This window comes from Gavialis gangeticus, unplaced genomic scaffold (assembly GCF_001723915.1).
Source record: "Gavialis gangeticus isolate Ggan-Ray unplaced genomic scaffold, GavGan_comp1, whole genome shotgun sequence".
Lineage (NCBI taxonomy): Eukaryota > Metazoa > Chordata > Crocodylia > Gavialidae > Gavialis > Gavialis gangeticus.
The window spans coordinates 86,436,798-86,454,330 of record NW_017729022.1 but is presented as its reverse complement, the minus strand read 5'-3'; the positions used below and the strand labels follow the sequence as shown (position 1 = coordinate 86,454,330).

The 17,533-nt window shown below is 39.7% G+C and overlaps 1 protein-coding gene across 2 annotated transcripts in view; it reads right to left on the bottom strand.

Annotated features, from left to right (window-relative positions):
* The window catches only part of BCL2L13 (BCL2 like 13), a 92,988-nt gene that overhangs the window by 28,269 nt on the left and 47,186 nt on the right, over positions 1-17,533 (bottom strand). Inside the window, exons 4-6 of one of the 2 annotated variants that reach the window (XM_019515558.1) lie at positions 16,196-16,352; positions 10,030-10,099; positions 3,112-3,255 (exon numbers count right to left, since the gene is read on the bottom strand). In XM_019515558.1, the coding sequence (XP_019371103.1) occupies positions 3,112-3,255; positions 10,030-10,099; positions 16,196-16,352 (371 nt within the window). Of the gene's footprint in view, positions 1-3,111; positions 3,256-10,029; positions 10,100-15,613; positions 15,790-16,195; positions 16,353-17,533 lie in introns of those variants that run through there. The other variant, XR_002096929.1, reaches the window with a different exon arrangement.

Sequence of the window (17,533 nt, the reverse complement as noted above, 5' to 3'; positions counted from 1 at the left end):
TCTGTAGTTAAAGAATTAATGAAAATTAAGCGTTAGCACTTTCCAATGGGTGCCTGAAATCTGAAGAAGGGTGCCTCAACTCTAGAAGGGTTCACAACCACTGAATTTAGCCACTTCCCCACACCCAAACATCTCCCAACCCCTCAAAACAGGCTAAAACTAGAAACTGCTCACATTCTGGGGATGCACAAGACTGAAAAAGCATTATCCTTATTACTGCAGCAGAGTGAAGTTGATTGGATCATGTGTCCAAATAATACTGGCTCCATGGGAAGTCATCATACAGAAGGAAGGCTCAGCTTATCTCAACATCCTGAATATCTAATTTTTGAAAGAGGCTGAATCCAACTTAAAAGATGACCCTCTGCTTTGAAAAATTAAGAGTGAACTCTAGCCTACACGGTGATCCTAAGAAGAGAGACAGTCATGCTGACAAAAATCTCCTCCTAAACCCCTTCCTCTGCTGTGACTGCCCAAGACTATGGGCAGAGGTCATTTTGCCATTTCTTCAGTTTTAGACGAGCTCAAACTAAGCAGTGCTGCACTTGGCTTGTTCCTCTTGCACAGCTTCAGGATGTCAAAAATAACCAACTAGAGACCTGGCTGCACCTGCTTCACACAGTTGCAGGACCACACCAGAGGCACAACTTGCATTTTCACCATGATAATTCACTGCAGATAGCCACGGCAATGCTATCCCCTCACAGCTGCAGCATATGGGAACCCAGGTAATATGCTTCAATCCACATAGAACTACTCCCACAGGTGCTGTTTAGAAGTAGCCATGAAATAGGTTTTACCTAACAGCTTCTTATGTATGCATGTATGCAGTGCTGTTCACTTCAAACATAAAAAAATGCCCTACTTTCATTCCAGAATCTGAGGATATACCCCATTCCCCACCCATCACATTGTCATAAAGGGGCGCACATCGTGTGGATTATATACTTCCTAATCTAAAACAGAAGGGGAAAAAAGCAGGTATCAACTAATAAAACCAAACATTTCCCTTACAGGAAACAAAGGATAAAACCATACTCATTCCCTTCTACTGAAACCATGTACATAAGGGTCCCTGCCCCTACCTGGGAACAGCTGAGGAAGTTACTGTTGCCATATCTATTCAGTGAGAAAGGGTTTTTTTTTCTCACCACTTTGTTTAGTTTTCTTTCCTTTTCTCCCGATTCAAAAATAGCTCTGGCTTGTTTACTACACTGCTTGTGTCATTCTGATTTTTTGCCTGAATGGATATATACAGACAAGAGCACAGTCCATGGAACGTAGGCCAGTCAGCCACATACATGATCCCACAGCCAACACAAAGCATGAGCTCCCACCCTCCACAGCCACAGGGGGAAGCAGTCCATTTTCAACAGCTTTGTTCTGTAATGTATGGTTATAAAAAAGTGGAGCTGGAAAACAAACATGAGCCTATTTAATGACAATTCACCAAAAGCCAAATTTATAAAGAGCATGATACCAATACATTCTTCTGCCTTAAAACTGCAAACTGGAATCTTAACCAACCAAAGCCAATGTCTGCACGTATTTAATTAAGGTCTGAAATGCATATATGACAGTCCTGCCCATCTGGCAAAAACTGAAAGACAAACATATCTGGAAAGCAACCTAACAGCACCAGCAGAAAGAAGCAGCAAACCCTGTTGCCAAGAAGAGGGAAAAGTCAGGGAATGAATGTATGAAACAGTTTGCTCCCTGAAACAATGATTCTCAACCAGGGTGCTATGCACCCTGGGATTCCTTGACAGCCTTTCAGGAGTGCTGCGGGGGTGTCATACAATATCAACACTGTTAGTTGTGCAAACATGATAAACCCAGGGATTTAATAGGAATTCAGAGCATTAAAACCATTCTGACCTGTGGCGGCCTTTGTGAGTTCTTCTGCAACAGAAGACTTGCTCTATTATTTTTCTGTAGTCAAAAAGCAAGTGAAAACTAAGAGCTGGCTTTTCCCTAGGGGTGCTTTGAGTCTAACAAGGGCACCCTTGAGTTTAAAAAGGTTGAGAACCACTTCCCCATGAAATTTCCACTGAAAACACAGAAAAATGAGAAGCTATCCAAACATAATTTTTCCTGTTACGACTTTTTAATCAGTGGATTTTCCTGACCAGCTTTACTTCTACAGTAAGACCAACTAACATTTCGCTAATCCCAGATTAATTCTGTTTAAATCTGGCAACCTTCCAGAAACAAATAAATCTCAAAGCCCAGCCTGTCATAATACAGCTCCAGCTGAATTGCCAATACATCAACAAGCCGCATGCAAACTGCAGGGATTAGGAGCTATATTTCTGGTAGATTCACAGTACTGGACCTGCCCCACTTTAATACAAGCACTGTGAATGTTTTTTTAAATACAACTCTCAATTTGCCATGAATATGAAACAGCAATCTAAGACACAATTTCTGCAAGAAGATTTTGCTACAAGGGGGTCTGCTTATTCCACAGATTTTTATACAACCCCTATCATTGTAGTATCTGAATGCCTTCCAATAGTGCATTAAAAATGCTGATTAACATGGTGTATTAAAAAAGGCAAATCTGACACCTACTGCATTTCCTGTGCAGAACTCCTGAGCTTGTTCATCCTCTGCCAAAGACAATCTGAAGTTTGTGAAAGGAGAGAAAATACTATACCAACAATTTCCAACATTTATCCACCGTGGGAAAATAAAATTATACAGACTGACCTCTCTGGCTCAACGCATCTGCAACTCTAGGACACTGGACTTGCTTCCAAAATGCAATATTCTACATACCAGAAGTAAAAAGCATCTCATCAAAAGCCAGCCACACAACAGCAACATTTATGTCTTAATATGTTCAGTACAAGGTCCAGTCGGTATTTTCCATCTGAACCCCTCTTCAACTCAGACAGCCCTTGTAAACCCAACCCAAGCCATATCTCCTCCTAAGAATCTAAGCCACCTTTTCTCTGGAGACCAAGTCATCACTGCTCTCACCTTCACATGCTGACCACTAGCAAATCCTCTCAGCCTCACCGTAGAATGACTAGCAGAGCATGAGTCGAACCACATATCTGGAGTCACACTCTCAAAGGGATATGAAATTTACTGTTGCCTTCTTACCCATCCGCCTTGTTGGATTATATAGTCTGCAGAATAATCTTCTAGATATGTCACTCCAAAGTGCACAAGTGCGCTGAGCGGCTCCTGGCCCCGGTTTGTCAACTCCATCAGGAACTGCTGCAGCAAAACCAGAGGCACCAAGACCTTCAAAAGACAATGATTGAAAATGATAACATTTCCTAGATTGGATGCTACTGCAGATGAGAAGAGAATGTTCATATAGGTTACAAATTAATGGCCTAAGTCTTCAGGTGTCTCAGCTACAAAATCCTCTTTTATGCCCTTTTCAGTATGTTCATAACGATCTAAAAAAATTCCTCCTTTTGTCTTTCAATTGCATCCTTGTTCTTGCCTCAAAAGTGAATTACTTTGAGAAGTCTGAGGGAAAGGGAGTTAAATAAGGTATTAAGTGATACACATACAGACATTCCATGCTGTAAATACCCTACACTGCCTTTGGTCAAGGAAAACAGCTGAACTCTTAAACCTGGAGTTTATTCTCATACAGCATGCAAGTATCTCTCAGTTCCAAGGCTGCAAGCAGGACTTGGCCAACTTTGGAAAAAATGGTTTGAATTAGAGCCATTAACTTTTGAAAAAGCTCTTGGAGCAGATACAAGAAAAAATATTAAAGCTTTAGAGAATCCAATAAATGCACTGCACATCTATTCTCCGTAAGGACCAGCCAATCCCCTGTGGGCAGGAAGGGTCATTGGAGTGCTTCATGAAAAAGGTATAGTTCAGGCTGATAATGTTGCTTAGTATGAATCATAAATGCCTTGCTAGTCTCCCTCATAGGAGGCTGTTTTGCAGCTTCTTCCCATTGCTGGTCTCAGGCATAAGTAGAGGATGCAGTATAGGGGGAAAAAGTGCAGGAGAGAAGTAGAGAAATTGTAGAGACTGGTGTAGACCATGGAGTGGATACATACACAGATGAAGCCTTGTGAAAACGTACATGGAGAGCATAAAGATGCCAGGCCACTAGTGAGAGGGGTAGCATGTTTTAGATCACTAAGAGCTGAAAAATGGAAGACAAAAGAGGTCTTGTCCACAACACAACAGTGTATATTGTTACAGTCTGGATAACTGACTACATAACTGTGATGACACACTTACTTTAAAACTGCATTTTCACATATTTCCTGTTGTCTTAGACTAAAATTTCTCATACATTATTCCTGGCCAGAGGGAAATGGACAGAGCATACGTGGGAAGGAATTAGCATAAAATAAATGGTCAAGGCTCTATTTTCTACAGATGCTGTGGGTACACCACACAACTCAAACAGTTTTCATTTTTAAACCTCCAACAGGAGGTACAGGTAGTTCTTGGAAAGAAATATGTGTTTTAAGCTGCAGGCATAAGAGACTGGTAAGGAAATGAAGCTAGTATTTTGTGCTACAATGTCTTTCTTCCCTTGCCAATTTAAACATTTGATCTTCCAGATGCTCCCTAAACCTCAGCCAGGCCCTGCAGTACTGAGAAACAAAGGAACAAATAAAAATATTGATCTCCAGCTCGATGTAGGACCTGATTTTTTTTTCCCAATGAAGTCGCTCACTTCAAGAACAAGAACAGCTGGACTAGTGGTAGCATAAGGCTGTCCAACAGATTAAAAACCCACAACATCTTTATCCTGGTTATCCAGAGGGTTACTGTTTTATTATGTGCAAAAGATGCATGAACACATAAGTCGAACTTGAAATTTTAATTACACAAACATAAAACTTTAAGCTGCAAAACCCCATGAGTAATCACAATTCTTTTCTCTGTTGTATAGACACGTTAAAAGGACCCTTCTTCACAAGACCATGCAAGTATATCTTAAGAAATAATGCTACAGGGTATCTACAATTTGATTCACAGAGAACATGTTCTAGTTAAGTACAGCACACCAAAAAATGAAGACAGGTGGGAAAATTTAATGGAAAGGACTGAACAACAATTTTTTTATTCCAGAAAATTGTCACCCAAATTTTCTGACTAGCTAGAACAATGAGGCAAAATATACTCTCAGTTACGCTACTGGAATCCCACTAAATTCAGCAAGGTTGTGCCAGCATAATGAAAAAGAAAAGTTAATCCAAACAGCACTCATGGCTCATTCCAAACCACATAGGAAAAAACTAAAGCAACTCTGAATTTGTGTAAAGCGCACACAGAGTATTCATACCACATATAACCTTTAGCTGTCATCCTTATACTTCTGTTGTCCTACCTCTGGCTTCTTTAGGTGCTAAAGTAATATCTTTTAACAGAAAAAACTTAGACACCTGTGACCTGTCACAGCTGCCTAAAGGGTTAAACAGGGTATTTGTCAATTGTCTGGTTGGATATAGGAACCCAAATCTTTTCTTGGACCTGGCTCTTTACGACTGAAGGCTTTCATTTAGATTCCAGTCACTAGCCAATAAATGGATTCAGCAATCCAAATAGGCCAAGGCATACTGGAAATGGTCCAGTGTGTTTTACTGAAAATAGCCATTATATTTAGTACTGGTCTTTCTCCCATTTGTGCATATTCAGCAATTTCTGTGAAAATCTGTATTCTTTAAACCTGGCACATGTTTCCAGTTCTAAACTGGACGGCTCATACTTGCACCTTGATCAAATAATCTGATCACTGTATATTCAACACAACAGGAAAAATCCTGTCCTCTCTCTCACAGTGACAGGTTGCAGTAAACATGCAAGAAAACTGCTTTGAATCTCCAGTGTGTGACCTGGACTCTGGACCCATCAGGGGTTCAATGCAGCTCTTCATGTAAATTAGCCATATCCCACTTGAGATAGCCTGAAACAGTTCAAACTCCAAAGAACAGAGCAGGACAGAAATACCCCTACCTGCACCTTGGCCAGGAGCTGAAAGAAACACAAGCTAGGCTAAAGAAACTCTCCCACAGTCAGCTGCAGTACTTTCTGGATGCCAGACTAACATGTCAATTCCAGGACAGAAACCAGAAACATATCCCAGTTTTGAAAAATGTGAATAAACCAACAGCTTATATCAGGATCAGGGAGTCAAAACTCCTCCTGACATTTCTAGCTTTGTCACAAAGTTGCTGATTTTAAGTGTTTCAACTTTTATGCTAGATCCCCCCCTCTGGAAAAAAAGATGCACTACTTACTTCATAGGGACACTATAAAGTGTTTTAGGGTCAAAGGCATTCAAAAGATTAGGGGGGAGAAATCAGTATTTGAGCTATTTCTGACAGGTAATATGTATCAAACCAAGTTTTACTTCTGCCACCAGCTTCTTCCTCACATCAGTACAGTGTTGTTGCAAGGGATCATACCATTTTTCATTTAGTTACAGAAGGCTCAGACACACTGTTTTGATTTTAAAGTTTTATTTCTCTGTACTACTTCACAGGCTATCCATGGAAAGAAAAGCCTTTTGCTATGCAAACTGTCAGATCCTAAATTGAGCACATAGGAGGCAGCTTGCTTTTTTCTTCTCTTAAAAAAAACAACCAAACACTTTGTCGTTCCAGCTCCAGATACTCTATTTCTTCTAATTCACATTAATCATAAAATCATATCAAAAGAGGAACCCAGGATTAAGCAGGCAGGAAAGAAAATTCATGGGTATAACACTTTATTAGCAGTTCCCTACTGCACCTCCTGTATATATATGGTTCTCTAATATTCCATGTAATTCTCTGGAACAGAAAGCTCCCAGTAGCATGTAGGAAAAAGTGCATTTTTTGTTTGCAGGGTAGTCAAGTTAGGAGTTCCCATTTACTTAATTTACATAGTACTACTTGATATGTTAACTAAAATGTTTTCCCTGCCACTCTCAAGCAAACTTGCAAAAGCAAACTTGACAGGACATTTAAGTAAAATTTAAGACCTAACATTACTTCATTTATAGGAGTATGAGAAAATAATCTGTTTAGAAAAAAATATATAGATGGATCTCTTTTCTCAGTTTTTTAAGTATATTTTCCATGGAAATGGCAGCCATCACCCACTTAAAAAATGCATCTGTTCCTACTGCTGACTTTCCTTTTATACAGCTATCATTGCAGCAACAATTTCAGTTGGGAAAGTGAACATCTGGACCAGATAAAGGGACGCTGTTACCATTTCAATTCAAAGTATTCCTGATAATAAAAATATAAGACAGAGGAAAACTGTCAAAGCAGAAGAATTATGTCTAAGTGGAAGGCTTTTCAAAGACTCCTTTCTATGTTGGTAACTCGCCAGGGTCTCTGGCTACAATAGGCTCTATCCTAATACCGGCACGTGGCAAATGACAAAAGTATTCTTATCAGCCCAGTCCCATACTTGGCTGCAGTATACCTATTAATTAGGCCTAACAAGTCTCCTCAGTTTAAAACTACATGCTTCTTAAAAATTATTTTTGTAGTAGCCTTGTTTCTCTCACAAGTCAACTAAGGAAGACTGAGCCTGCAGCAAAAGGCATCTCTGGTGTTCAACTATCCTGTTATTTTGTTACAAAAATGCTCCTTGGATAGGGAAAAGGAATTTAAAAAGGAAATGAAATTAATACAATTTTATTCCGTTTATTTAAAAAAGTATTATTAAAGGAACTGCTAGAGATTCCTGGAGGATAAAGATGGTACACAGGCATATTTTGTATTTATTCTACAGAATGTTGGTTCTTGCTTGCTGAAATATCACCACATGGTTTAAAAGTTTTGCACTGAAACAAATCAGACAGTTCTGGGAAGCCAACACCAGCAGGTACCATATAATGTTTGGCTAAACAGCCATAAAATATAGTCATCAAAAGCATCTTTTGGTTAGGATTCTCAGCTGAAGCTGTAGTAGGACTGGGATCTCAGACCAGAAGGAGCTACACAGGCTGAAAGGGCTGAACAACATGACCTAAAAGTAGAAAATGTTTCCTAGGGTCTATGGCTGCAAGTCTCAGTTCTAGTAATTTACAGCTGAAGACTACCCATGTTTTAAGTAAACTTGGTGAGGAGAGATCTACTAAAGAAAGTAAAATATTCACACAATTAATGAATCAGGTTTAGTTTTTGTTTTGTTTTAATAATTAACTAAATTTATTTAAGTACTTCTTGGTAATTACTTCAGAAAGACTGGTTCACTCTTTTCTACTGCTATGACTAAGTATTTTTTAATTAAACTTGTAAATAAATTCTTTGTTCTCTCCTTTCCTGGAGGCAGCTGTCTAGGAAAGCAGAGAACATAAATCTACCTAGAGGCCTTCTTATTGAATCCCGTTTAATATGCTCTCTCTGAAACTGTTACACAAAGGTAAAAAAGGACTGGTTTAATGATTCCCAGTCTGGCAGTTAGCCAGTCCCGAGGATGGACAGACTGCTGGGGCATCTTTGATGTAATAATTCTACTTTACATTAAACCATGGCGATATAATCCAAACTCTCTGTCCCTACTGGTTAATACTTCGAAATGCTGTACATGCTTAGAAGTACTGTATTTTACACAATATGCCTAGTGTCAGACACAAGACTTCTTGTTGAACAGTTAGCTGTTGGCTAAGAGAAATTTCCATCTAAGACAATAGGATCTACTACAAATTTAAAACACTAAAGACCCTACATTCGAGACAGTTATATTTTGTGAAACTTTGGGTTTACACCACTCATTCTTCTATTTCTTAGTTCACATGTACAGAAGAAAGCAATATTTAACTTTTTTCTGATTATGGTGTTTGAGGGACAGATTATTAAAATTAAGAAAAAGATGGTTATTGACAATACCCTATTTCTGGTTAAGAGACTCATGCGACTCCACAAGATAAAACCCTGCAGGGAATATATGGCAAGATGACTTAGAGCAGGCAACCTTTAACATTTTTCAGTTTCTAGGAAAATCTATGGTCTTTTCAGATGAAAATGAGATCTCCAGTAGAAAGTTATGCCCTAAGTACAAACATTATAGTGAAAGAATTTATTTTTCTACATCTGAGAGTCATCAGTTTTCAACATAAAAATCTCAGGTACCATAAAAGCTCAAAAAGTAGGTGTCTATAAGTATAGAAGTACCAAACAGTTCATTAAGACTTCTTTTCTTAAACAGTGTTATTTATAACAGCTAATGCAAAACTATATTGAAAATATAATATTACTGTTCAGATTTTAAATTGAAGAAGTTAGGAATTCAGAACATAAATGTCTGGAAATTTTAATTCTAGCTTCCTGATCTTTGTATTTTAATAATCCCATAAAACCTCAGATTACTCAAGGTCAAGCAAAAAAATTAAAATCTTCCAAAATGTCTCAATGTCACCATCATTCAATACAGTAGAAAGTGGTTTTGATGGTTTAATAGGCAGTGCATTCTTTCTGGATGAATGCTGAACCAGTGGTCTAGCCAATACTATGTTGTTTTTCAGCAACAGAAAAGAGGAGGCAGGGAAAGAGACAAGTGACAGGGGGCAAGCTGCCTTCCCGTGCACTGCCTATCCCACACTCCTCCTCTCACTGCCTATCCCATTACTGCCTCCCCCACTGCCTGCCCCCTACCACTGCAGTTGTGACAGGGATGAATTTAAGATGATCCTCCAATAATTAGATTCTATCTGTGGAAAAAGATTGGAAAATTTATAAATTTTCCATGGACAGAATCTAATTATTGCAGGGTCATCTTCAATTCAAGTAAATACAGTACTTAGACAATACTGTGGCATAAGGTGGTAAATTTAACAAATAAAAGATCTATTAAATAAAGTCTAACAAAAACTTTAAAAATTATACAACATCTAAAGACCTACCATTTCAAAGGGCAAGTTATCAGACAAAAGTTTCCAATTGTATTTTGTTTAGTCCTGGCCCTGTTTTACTCCTAAATATCTGAAGTCCACAATTTTTGCTTACCCTACAATGGGACTATTGTAGAGAAAGGCCTCTCAGTTAGCTTCAAATTGTTAAGACCTTAAAGTCAAGACAATGTGATTAGTACCTTGCTCCATCCACTGGCATGAGCAGCTGCCTCCTGAGTACGTTCTCGGTATTCCTGGTAAGTCACTGGTCTGTAAAAATTAAAACAACACTAAAAGTTATACAGAGAAAAATAGGAAAAAAACAACTTTTAAGAGTTCTTATTCCCAGGTGCCTAAATGGTCACATACTCGCTGCAAGCATAAGCTATTATACTAGCGAAGACAATTCCAAGGCCTATCGAATCTCATGCTTGAGGATATAAATCATGACCAAGATGGGGTCAAGAAGACATTTCACTAAGTCAATAGCATCATATCATTCACTCAGTTAGATGAGCCACAGGGCTTTTACTAAGTGAAGAACCTAATGTAGGCTACCATCTGAAACAGGGCACTAAATTACTAAACCCACTCACCTGCTATAAAAATGCCCATTTTCCTTTTTATCACATCTTTAGGAGGGAATTCCTGATTCTAAAGGTTATGAAGCTCTAAAAGGAAATCTGCTGCACCTTGAGGTTTAACCAGAGAGACTTGCAAGTAAAAGATTACTTATAAGCATTGATTATTTGAAAAATGTTAATGTTGCATTAGGGTTAAAGCATTAGTCATGGGAGATGAAGTACTTTTGATTACACAATCAACCTTTTGCATATAAATATAAATGCCCTAGGACCTTTTGTTTTAGAATTGCTAAATCCTTCTCTTTCTAAATACTGGGATGAGGATGATGTACTTTTTGTATTCTCTCCATTTTAGGATGGGAAAAAGGAATTTTTTTTTTGTTTGGGAAGAGGTTGCAAAACATAACCTCTGCCAAAGTGACACACTACCTACCACAGCTCTTTCAGGGAACACAGGAGCATTTCCATCTCTCTCTAAAGCCAGTGGACATGCTAACAAATTTTCCTCACGTGCAATTCTTCCCTCTTGTGACTGGAGGAAACTCTGACATACAGGTAAAACCACTGAAGCACTGACCAGCATACTTCAGGGAAACTGCTCCCACAGTAATACCAGGGTCAAGATAAAGGCCAGGATCTCGTTTAAACAGAGAAAAAGATTCTGGGTAGCAGAAACAGGAACCTCTTGTTTACATCCAGCTGGTAGCACTGTATGATCTAATGATATATTATGCTTATATATGTAGTAACAAAAGATGTTTTACCTTTTCATTTGATTTCATTTGCAAAATAGCATCTCATATTACCCAATGAAATATGATCATGCAACTAAAACCATTATTGTAGTGAGCACAAGTAGAAGACCAGTTAAGGCTCATAGTGGGACCGATAGCATGACTTGCTATTTTAAATACAATGCCTTAACTTTTTTGGCTCCTTTTTAAGCTAGTTTAAATGAATCAGTAGGTTAGGAAGAGTATTATCAAGTTCAGAAAGATAATTATTAGGAGATTATGTACCAGACTGGAGCTGCTGTTTAGAGAGGCTTGATGTGGTACACCTTTTCCTACCAATTCCAAACTTGCTTAAGTTGAAAAGGGATTCAAATATATTCTGTGGTCATATGACTGCAGGCTATAGAAGTTCTGATTTTATCCAACTTTAATATGTGGACAAAACAACAGTGGTAGGGATAAAACCAGTCTTCCCCCAATACACTGTACAACATTGTTACTAGGCATTTGAGAAAAGTGACTACAAGTAACTGAATTTACTGGGTAATATTCTATATCAAAATAATCTTTGCCATCAGAAAAAACAAGCTCCCCCAGAATATCAGGTATTCTCATTTGATCATCCATCCAAATGCTAACTCAGTCAATACATGCTTAATTAAGAAAGGTCTCAGACAAAGATAAATCTCTCAATTCTGATAGCTATACACTGAAAGGCCCCTTCAATTGCCATGCACACATCCCGTATGCTATGACCCCAAAGGATGTACTTATAAATTTACAATACAGTTAGTGGAGTTTAGTACATTAGCGCTGGAAAAAGTGACAAGTTCTAAGTTTCTTCCCTAGAAACAAATAGGTTTAAATCATTGCAGGAAAGGGCTGTTGAGCTTAGTACCTTAACTGAAATGTCCAAACCATTTGGAAGATATTCTAAAATTTGTAATGCAGCATGTAATGACTTATCAGCACTGTAAAACTGAATGGAATCACTTCCGGGTAGAAGTTTCTCTAGATTCCCAAAGATGTAGATAATCACTTACTTGCATGTCTTTCTAGGATATGGAAGACAAATTAACAACTCATGCCAAGATCTTCATAGCTTGCTATGTATTCTTTTTAAGATTTGTGTGTTTTGTGTTACTTCAGGGGTGGGCAAAATATGGCCTGCAGGCCAGATCTGGTCTGCCAAGGGATTTCATCCAGCCCATGGCAGGTCCCTCGGCCCCTCCTGGCACAGGCAACTGGTACGTGCCCCCCCTGAGATTAGCCACCAACTCAGCACCAGGCAGTTTTTTGCCGCATGGGCCAGGGGGCGTGTTGGGGGGCACTAAGCTGTGGCACATAAGTATAGGAGTGCATATGGGGCTTTTGGCCCACCCCTGGGCCCACCCACAAATTGTGTGCCCCACCCAGACTCAGGAGACACCAGTCACCCCTGCCTCCTGGCCCAGGTGTGGGGGGGCAGCCTGGGCCGCTGCATGCGTGGCTGGTCCCACCATGCCTGGGTACACAGTGGGGCTGGGGTGGCATGGCAACTGGACTCAAATTGCAGGCAACCCCAGGGGTGGTAGCTCCTTCTGTCTTCTGCTGCCACTGTCTCTGCTGACACCAGACCCAGCCCGTCCACCCTGCATCCACCACCAGGGCTGACGGATGGAGCAGGCAAGCAGGTGGGATCTCCATGGAGACTAACCTGGGACCCACCATGGGCAGGGTGTGCCTCGCTGGACAGATGGGATGGGGCCACAGGTGGGCAGGGAGCAATATTTGGGAGCGGGACAGGCAGGGCCATGCAGGGAGTGGATCACAACTCTGCCCCAGGCCAGAGGGGTGCTGACCCAGCCAGCAACAGCTTGTCAAAACTCCCTAAGTGGTCCCCCAGCCAAAATAATTGCCCACCCCTGTGTTACTTCAACACCAAGCAATTTAAAATGTGTCAAAAGGAACTACCTCCTACACAACTACAGACCTTTATCTTCCTTTTTTAAAATCAATGCATGCTCCCAGAGCACACTTATCCCTAAAAAAAGTATTTCTGAAACTACTGTCTCTCATTCTTGGATAAGAATTTGACCAGCCTTCCCAAGAAAGGTGTAGGGCATTGTTATCACTAAGTAAGAGCATAAGATAATTAAGATCAAAGGGTAACTTTTTAAATAGTTAAAATAAGCATGTCAAAATAAAGCTTGAAATGAAAGCATCTCTTAACAGTCAACTAAAAGTCAAAAGTCAACTGCAGTGCTATAATCCAATAATTCTCTAGGTACAACAAAGTAAACTTCCAGGGAATTAGAGGGGAAAAGCCTATCATCTTACAAAAAGCAAATGATTCCCTGGCAAAACATTTCATTACCTCCTTTCAAGAAAAAAAAGGAAATCAAAAGCAAGGAAAAACAAACCAACCAACCAACCTCCCTGTCTCTATAAGGGCATCCCATGAAAAATACATTTCACTGTGTATTTCTAAAGGAGCATGCAGATGGGTCAACTGGTTTTGACAATTTGTAAACACCTGCAACAAAGACTACTTTGTGCCAAGCATACAGCACAACCTGTCTGAGCAGATTGCTTTTACTACACAAACGAAAGATCCACAAGACTTCCGTATGTGTGCACAGTTACCTTTGGGTGTTGGCTGCAGCCAAGGTGAGGGATTTTGACTAGGGTGTGCCATTGCTTCTGCTGGGATTTAAAATCAGGAAGTTCCTGGTTAGGAGGTATTTTCCAAGATTGGATCTACTGCCATATTTGGGATCATGAAGGAATTTTCATCTCATGGTCAGACTGGTATAGACCGTGCAGGTTTTTGCCTTCCTGTGTAGCAGGGGATGTGGCCTTCTTCCTGGGATCTCTTGAGCATAAATTAACAATCTTTCACAGAGGAAAGATGTTGGCTGCCACAGTCCACTTTCTTTACCTACGTCAAATTAGATTATGACATGTTTTTGTTGATGGTAGTTTTAATAATGTGTTAGATTATGGATTTGTACAGGCTTGTTTGGATAGGGATTATCCTGCCTCAGGCAGAGGATTGAACTAGATGACCTCTAGAGGTCCATTCCAGCCCTACTTGTCTATGATTCTCTGACAGAGGTAATCCAAGCCACTGTTAACCTGTGGAAAGCTTATAAGTATAGTTCTCAATTTCTTCTTGATGCATGGTGGTAAAATGGAACCAACCAAGTAGCTAGTATTCATTATTCTTGCTCAAAAGAAGATAATGAGAGAAAGAAATTATAATTATCCACCTAACCTAGTGTGACAGCATAGAGGTAGCTCTGTTAACCATCATGCACAAGGCAGAATTTCATTTCTATGAGCAATGCAAACGGGACATTAGAGCGGATATTGCAATTACGAGCTTCCAAGGGGAAACTTGGATGGATGACTATATACTTACATTGGATAGACCAAGGAACAAATAAATCCAGACACTGTTTTCATGCCCAAGAAAATGCAACTCCCACTCTCCCTCCACTGACACCAATTTCATGTTTAAAACAGCTGTGCCACTTGGTTCACTGCAAAACACTGCTCAAGGAACTACTTATACATTTCATTACCTCACCAAAGCTGGAAGTTACTTCCTCTATTAAGGCACAGATATGCTCTCTAGTGTCTATGAGAACTGAAGTTTAAACTATACAATTGAACTATAGGATTTCAATATCAAGGTGTCTGAACTCTGCAGGAACAGGAATAGGAGAAGAGATCTGGGTCGAGTACCACTAAAACTTGGTTTCGTGTCAGAGACATGAGGCTATCAATCCACAAGTTAGACACACAAGTCAGACACAACCAAGCTAAGTTTTCTACAGTAGTCTTCACAGTTGTATTTTATATACAGCCTTGACAACTGGCTGCTTCTACTCATGCTTTCTATGGACAAATTCTGGACAACAAATGCAATGTTATATAGGCAGAAAAAAATTATCCAAGTCACTCGAAACTCAGGCTGATAATTCATACTAGAAAAATGACAGGCACTGTAGAGTTACTGGGACTATCAACCACTTTAATCAAGACAAGTATGCCAAGGATTTAGTCCAATAGACAATGGCCAACATGGCATGGTAGGAAGCATACTGCTATGCTACTGTGCAATAGTAATGAGCTACTGTACAACCAGCATCACCTAAAAGCTTTTTGGCAAAGCTACTACTCAGTAACTCCGGCTACCATGCAGTCATTTAGTACCTGTTTCTACAAGTGGTATGAACTTTTACTTGTTTATACAAGTGTTGAATGCCTGCACAGTCAGCATCGCACGTAGACACGGCCAATCATCACTACAATGAAAGGCCACAGTCCTTGCCACTATGGGTAGCACAGGTGCCCACATTCACTTGAAAAGACACAGTGAATCAGCATGTCAAAACTCTTTTCCTGTCTTATGCCAGCTCCTTGAGAACCCACCTCCCACTAATTATACATATTTTTTTAAGAAAAAGAAACTGACTTACATTTAAACACGTTTCTGTGCTACCTGAATGTAACTTCTCTATTATTTCCTACTTGTCCCTCATTTTAAAGGCCAGGAGTGTGACAGGCTGAGAGGTAGGTTCCCACTATGAAAATGTGGAAGTAATTCCATTGGCAGATGTGCAACCCAAGACAAGTTTAGCAACATCTGGGGTACCTAAAATACAGAGATATCAACAACATTAGCCCCTTAGTACTGTAATACCACATCCAGAGCCCTAACATTGCTTTTAACTATAGGGTAGGGAAAACAAATCTGGCTATACTCCAGCATCCAGCAAATCTGGTGACTGTCAGCTACCAGTATAACCTGCAGTTTCAAGCATGTCAACTCAATCAAGTAGGCTCAGTGCTCGTAAGTTAAAAGGTTAATAGTCTGAAAAATACTCCCCAACGTAATGTTAAATACAGCAAAGTAGTATTCTTATAAAGAGAGCAAGTAAAGGAAGATCAGAAAAGAAATAAGTATCAGAAGGCAGTTCAGTCAAATTGTTGGCATTCTAGCAACACACAGCATTTAAAGAGGGTGTGCCTGCCATCTGAGGAAACAGATGGTAACTTACTTGCTGAGCAGACTCTGCAGTGCTTTGTGTAGAGGTTCCTTCAATTCCTGGGACACTTTCTCTCCAAGATGAGCTAGACAATCCTCAATTGAGCTCTCTGGATTAGCAGGACTGAATACAGGGGAAGTGTGGCAGTCAAACCCTGTGCTGGAGAAGGCTAAGGATAAAGTAAAACAAAAAATTCTGAGGCTAACTTTATTTAGATTTAACCCACTAGTTACATGAAGTTTACTTTAGGCAGTGAGATGCCACTTCAGGGGAAGAGTGAGCTTGTATACCATTTTCAGGAAGACTGCAGTGGAGCCAAATTCAACCATAGAAGTCTGAGTTATAACTCCATTCTAATGTCTTTCTTAACAGGAAGATCCACCACAGGTGAGTGCAAGTAAACTGCATATATTTTTGGCATATACAATTTCAACTCTGTGACAGGCAGTAAAATAAAAAATAACATAACTCACACAGTGTGCAATCTGGCCATACATGGACAGATCTGCAGCAGTACCAAAAACCAATCGTTAAAACAATTGTTTCATAGGTCTTTTTCATCTCCTAATTTTATTGAATCATCTAGTCGCTCCTGCCGGTGAAGCACTCTTCCTCATAATACACTGCATAGTCATTAGAATTTTAATAAAATAATCAATGATGATCAGAAAATAGTGTACAGCCCAAGAGACGACTGATCCCTGCCGAGATTAGATTTTTGGTGGTACATACTGATTTAGCCAGAAGCAAACCAGGTCCTTCATGCACAAACTGGACAAACGGGGGTTACACAAAACTTAGCTATTCTCCTTGATGCATTTTAAATTGTAACTTTGTAATTTTTTCTACTTAACTTCCTGATAATGACAAGGAAAACAATAATTCCTACTGACTTCACCGGGTGCATCCAGTTACATAATTAAAAATGTGCATATCTACAAATTCAGCCTTAAAGGCCAACCACCAATAAGATGAGTTAAGGGTGCACCTGAGGAGAGGCAAAACCACTGCTCTGCCCTGAATCCTTCAGTTGCTGAGAGATGATTTAGCTCCCATGATAAATCAGAGCAGCTGAAATGCGGATTTAACTGATAAGAACTACTAGTGACTGCCACACCAGCTTGAGTTGCTGACACATAGTGAACACTGTGCCACACCTTAACCAGTACCAAATGGTAAAGTGTAGTTATTTGGCTTAATTTGCCCATGTATAACTATTATTATTTACTTTTTAATAATTCAAAAGGATGAAAGAAGGTTGCTATAGCTTTCTGACTACTTTTGGGAGAACAAGCAGGAAAAGAAAATCAAGGTCGCCCACGGTACAGCCCCCACAGGAGTCGCAGCCAT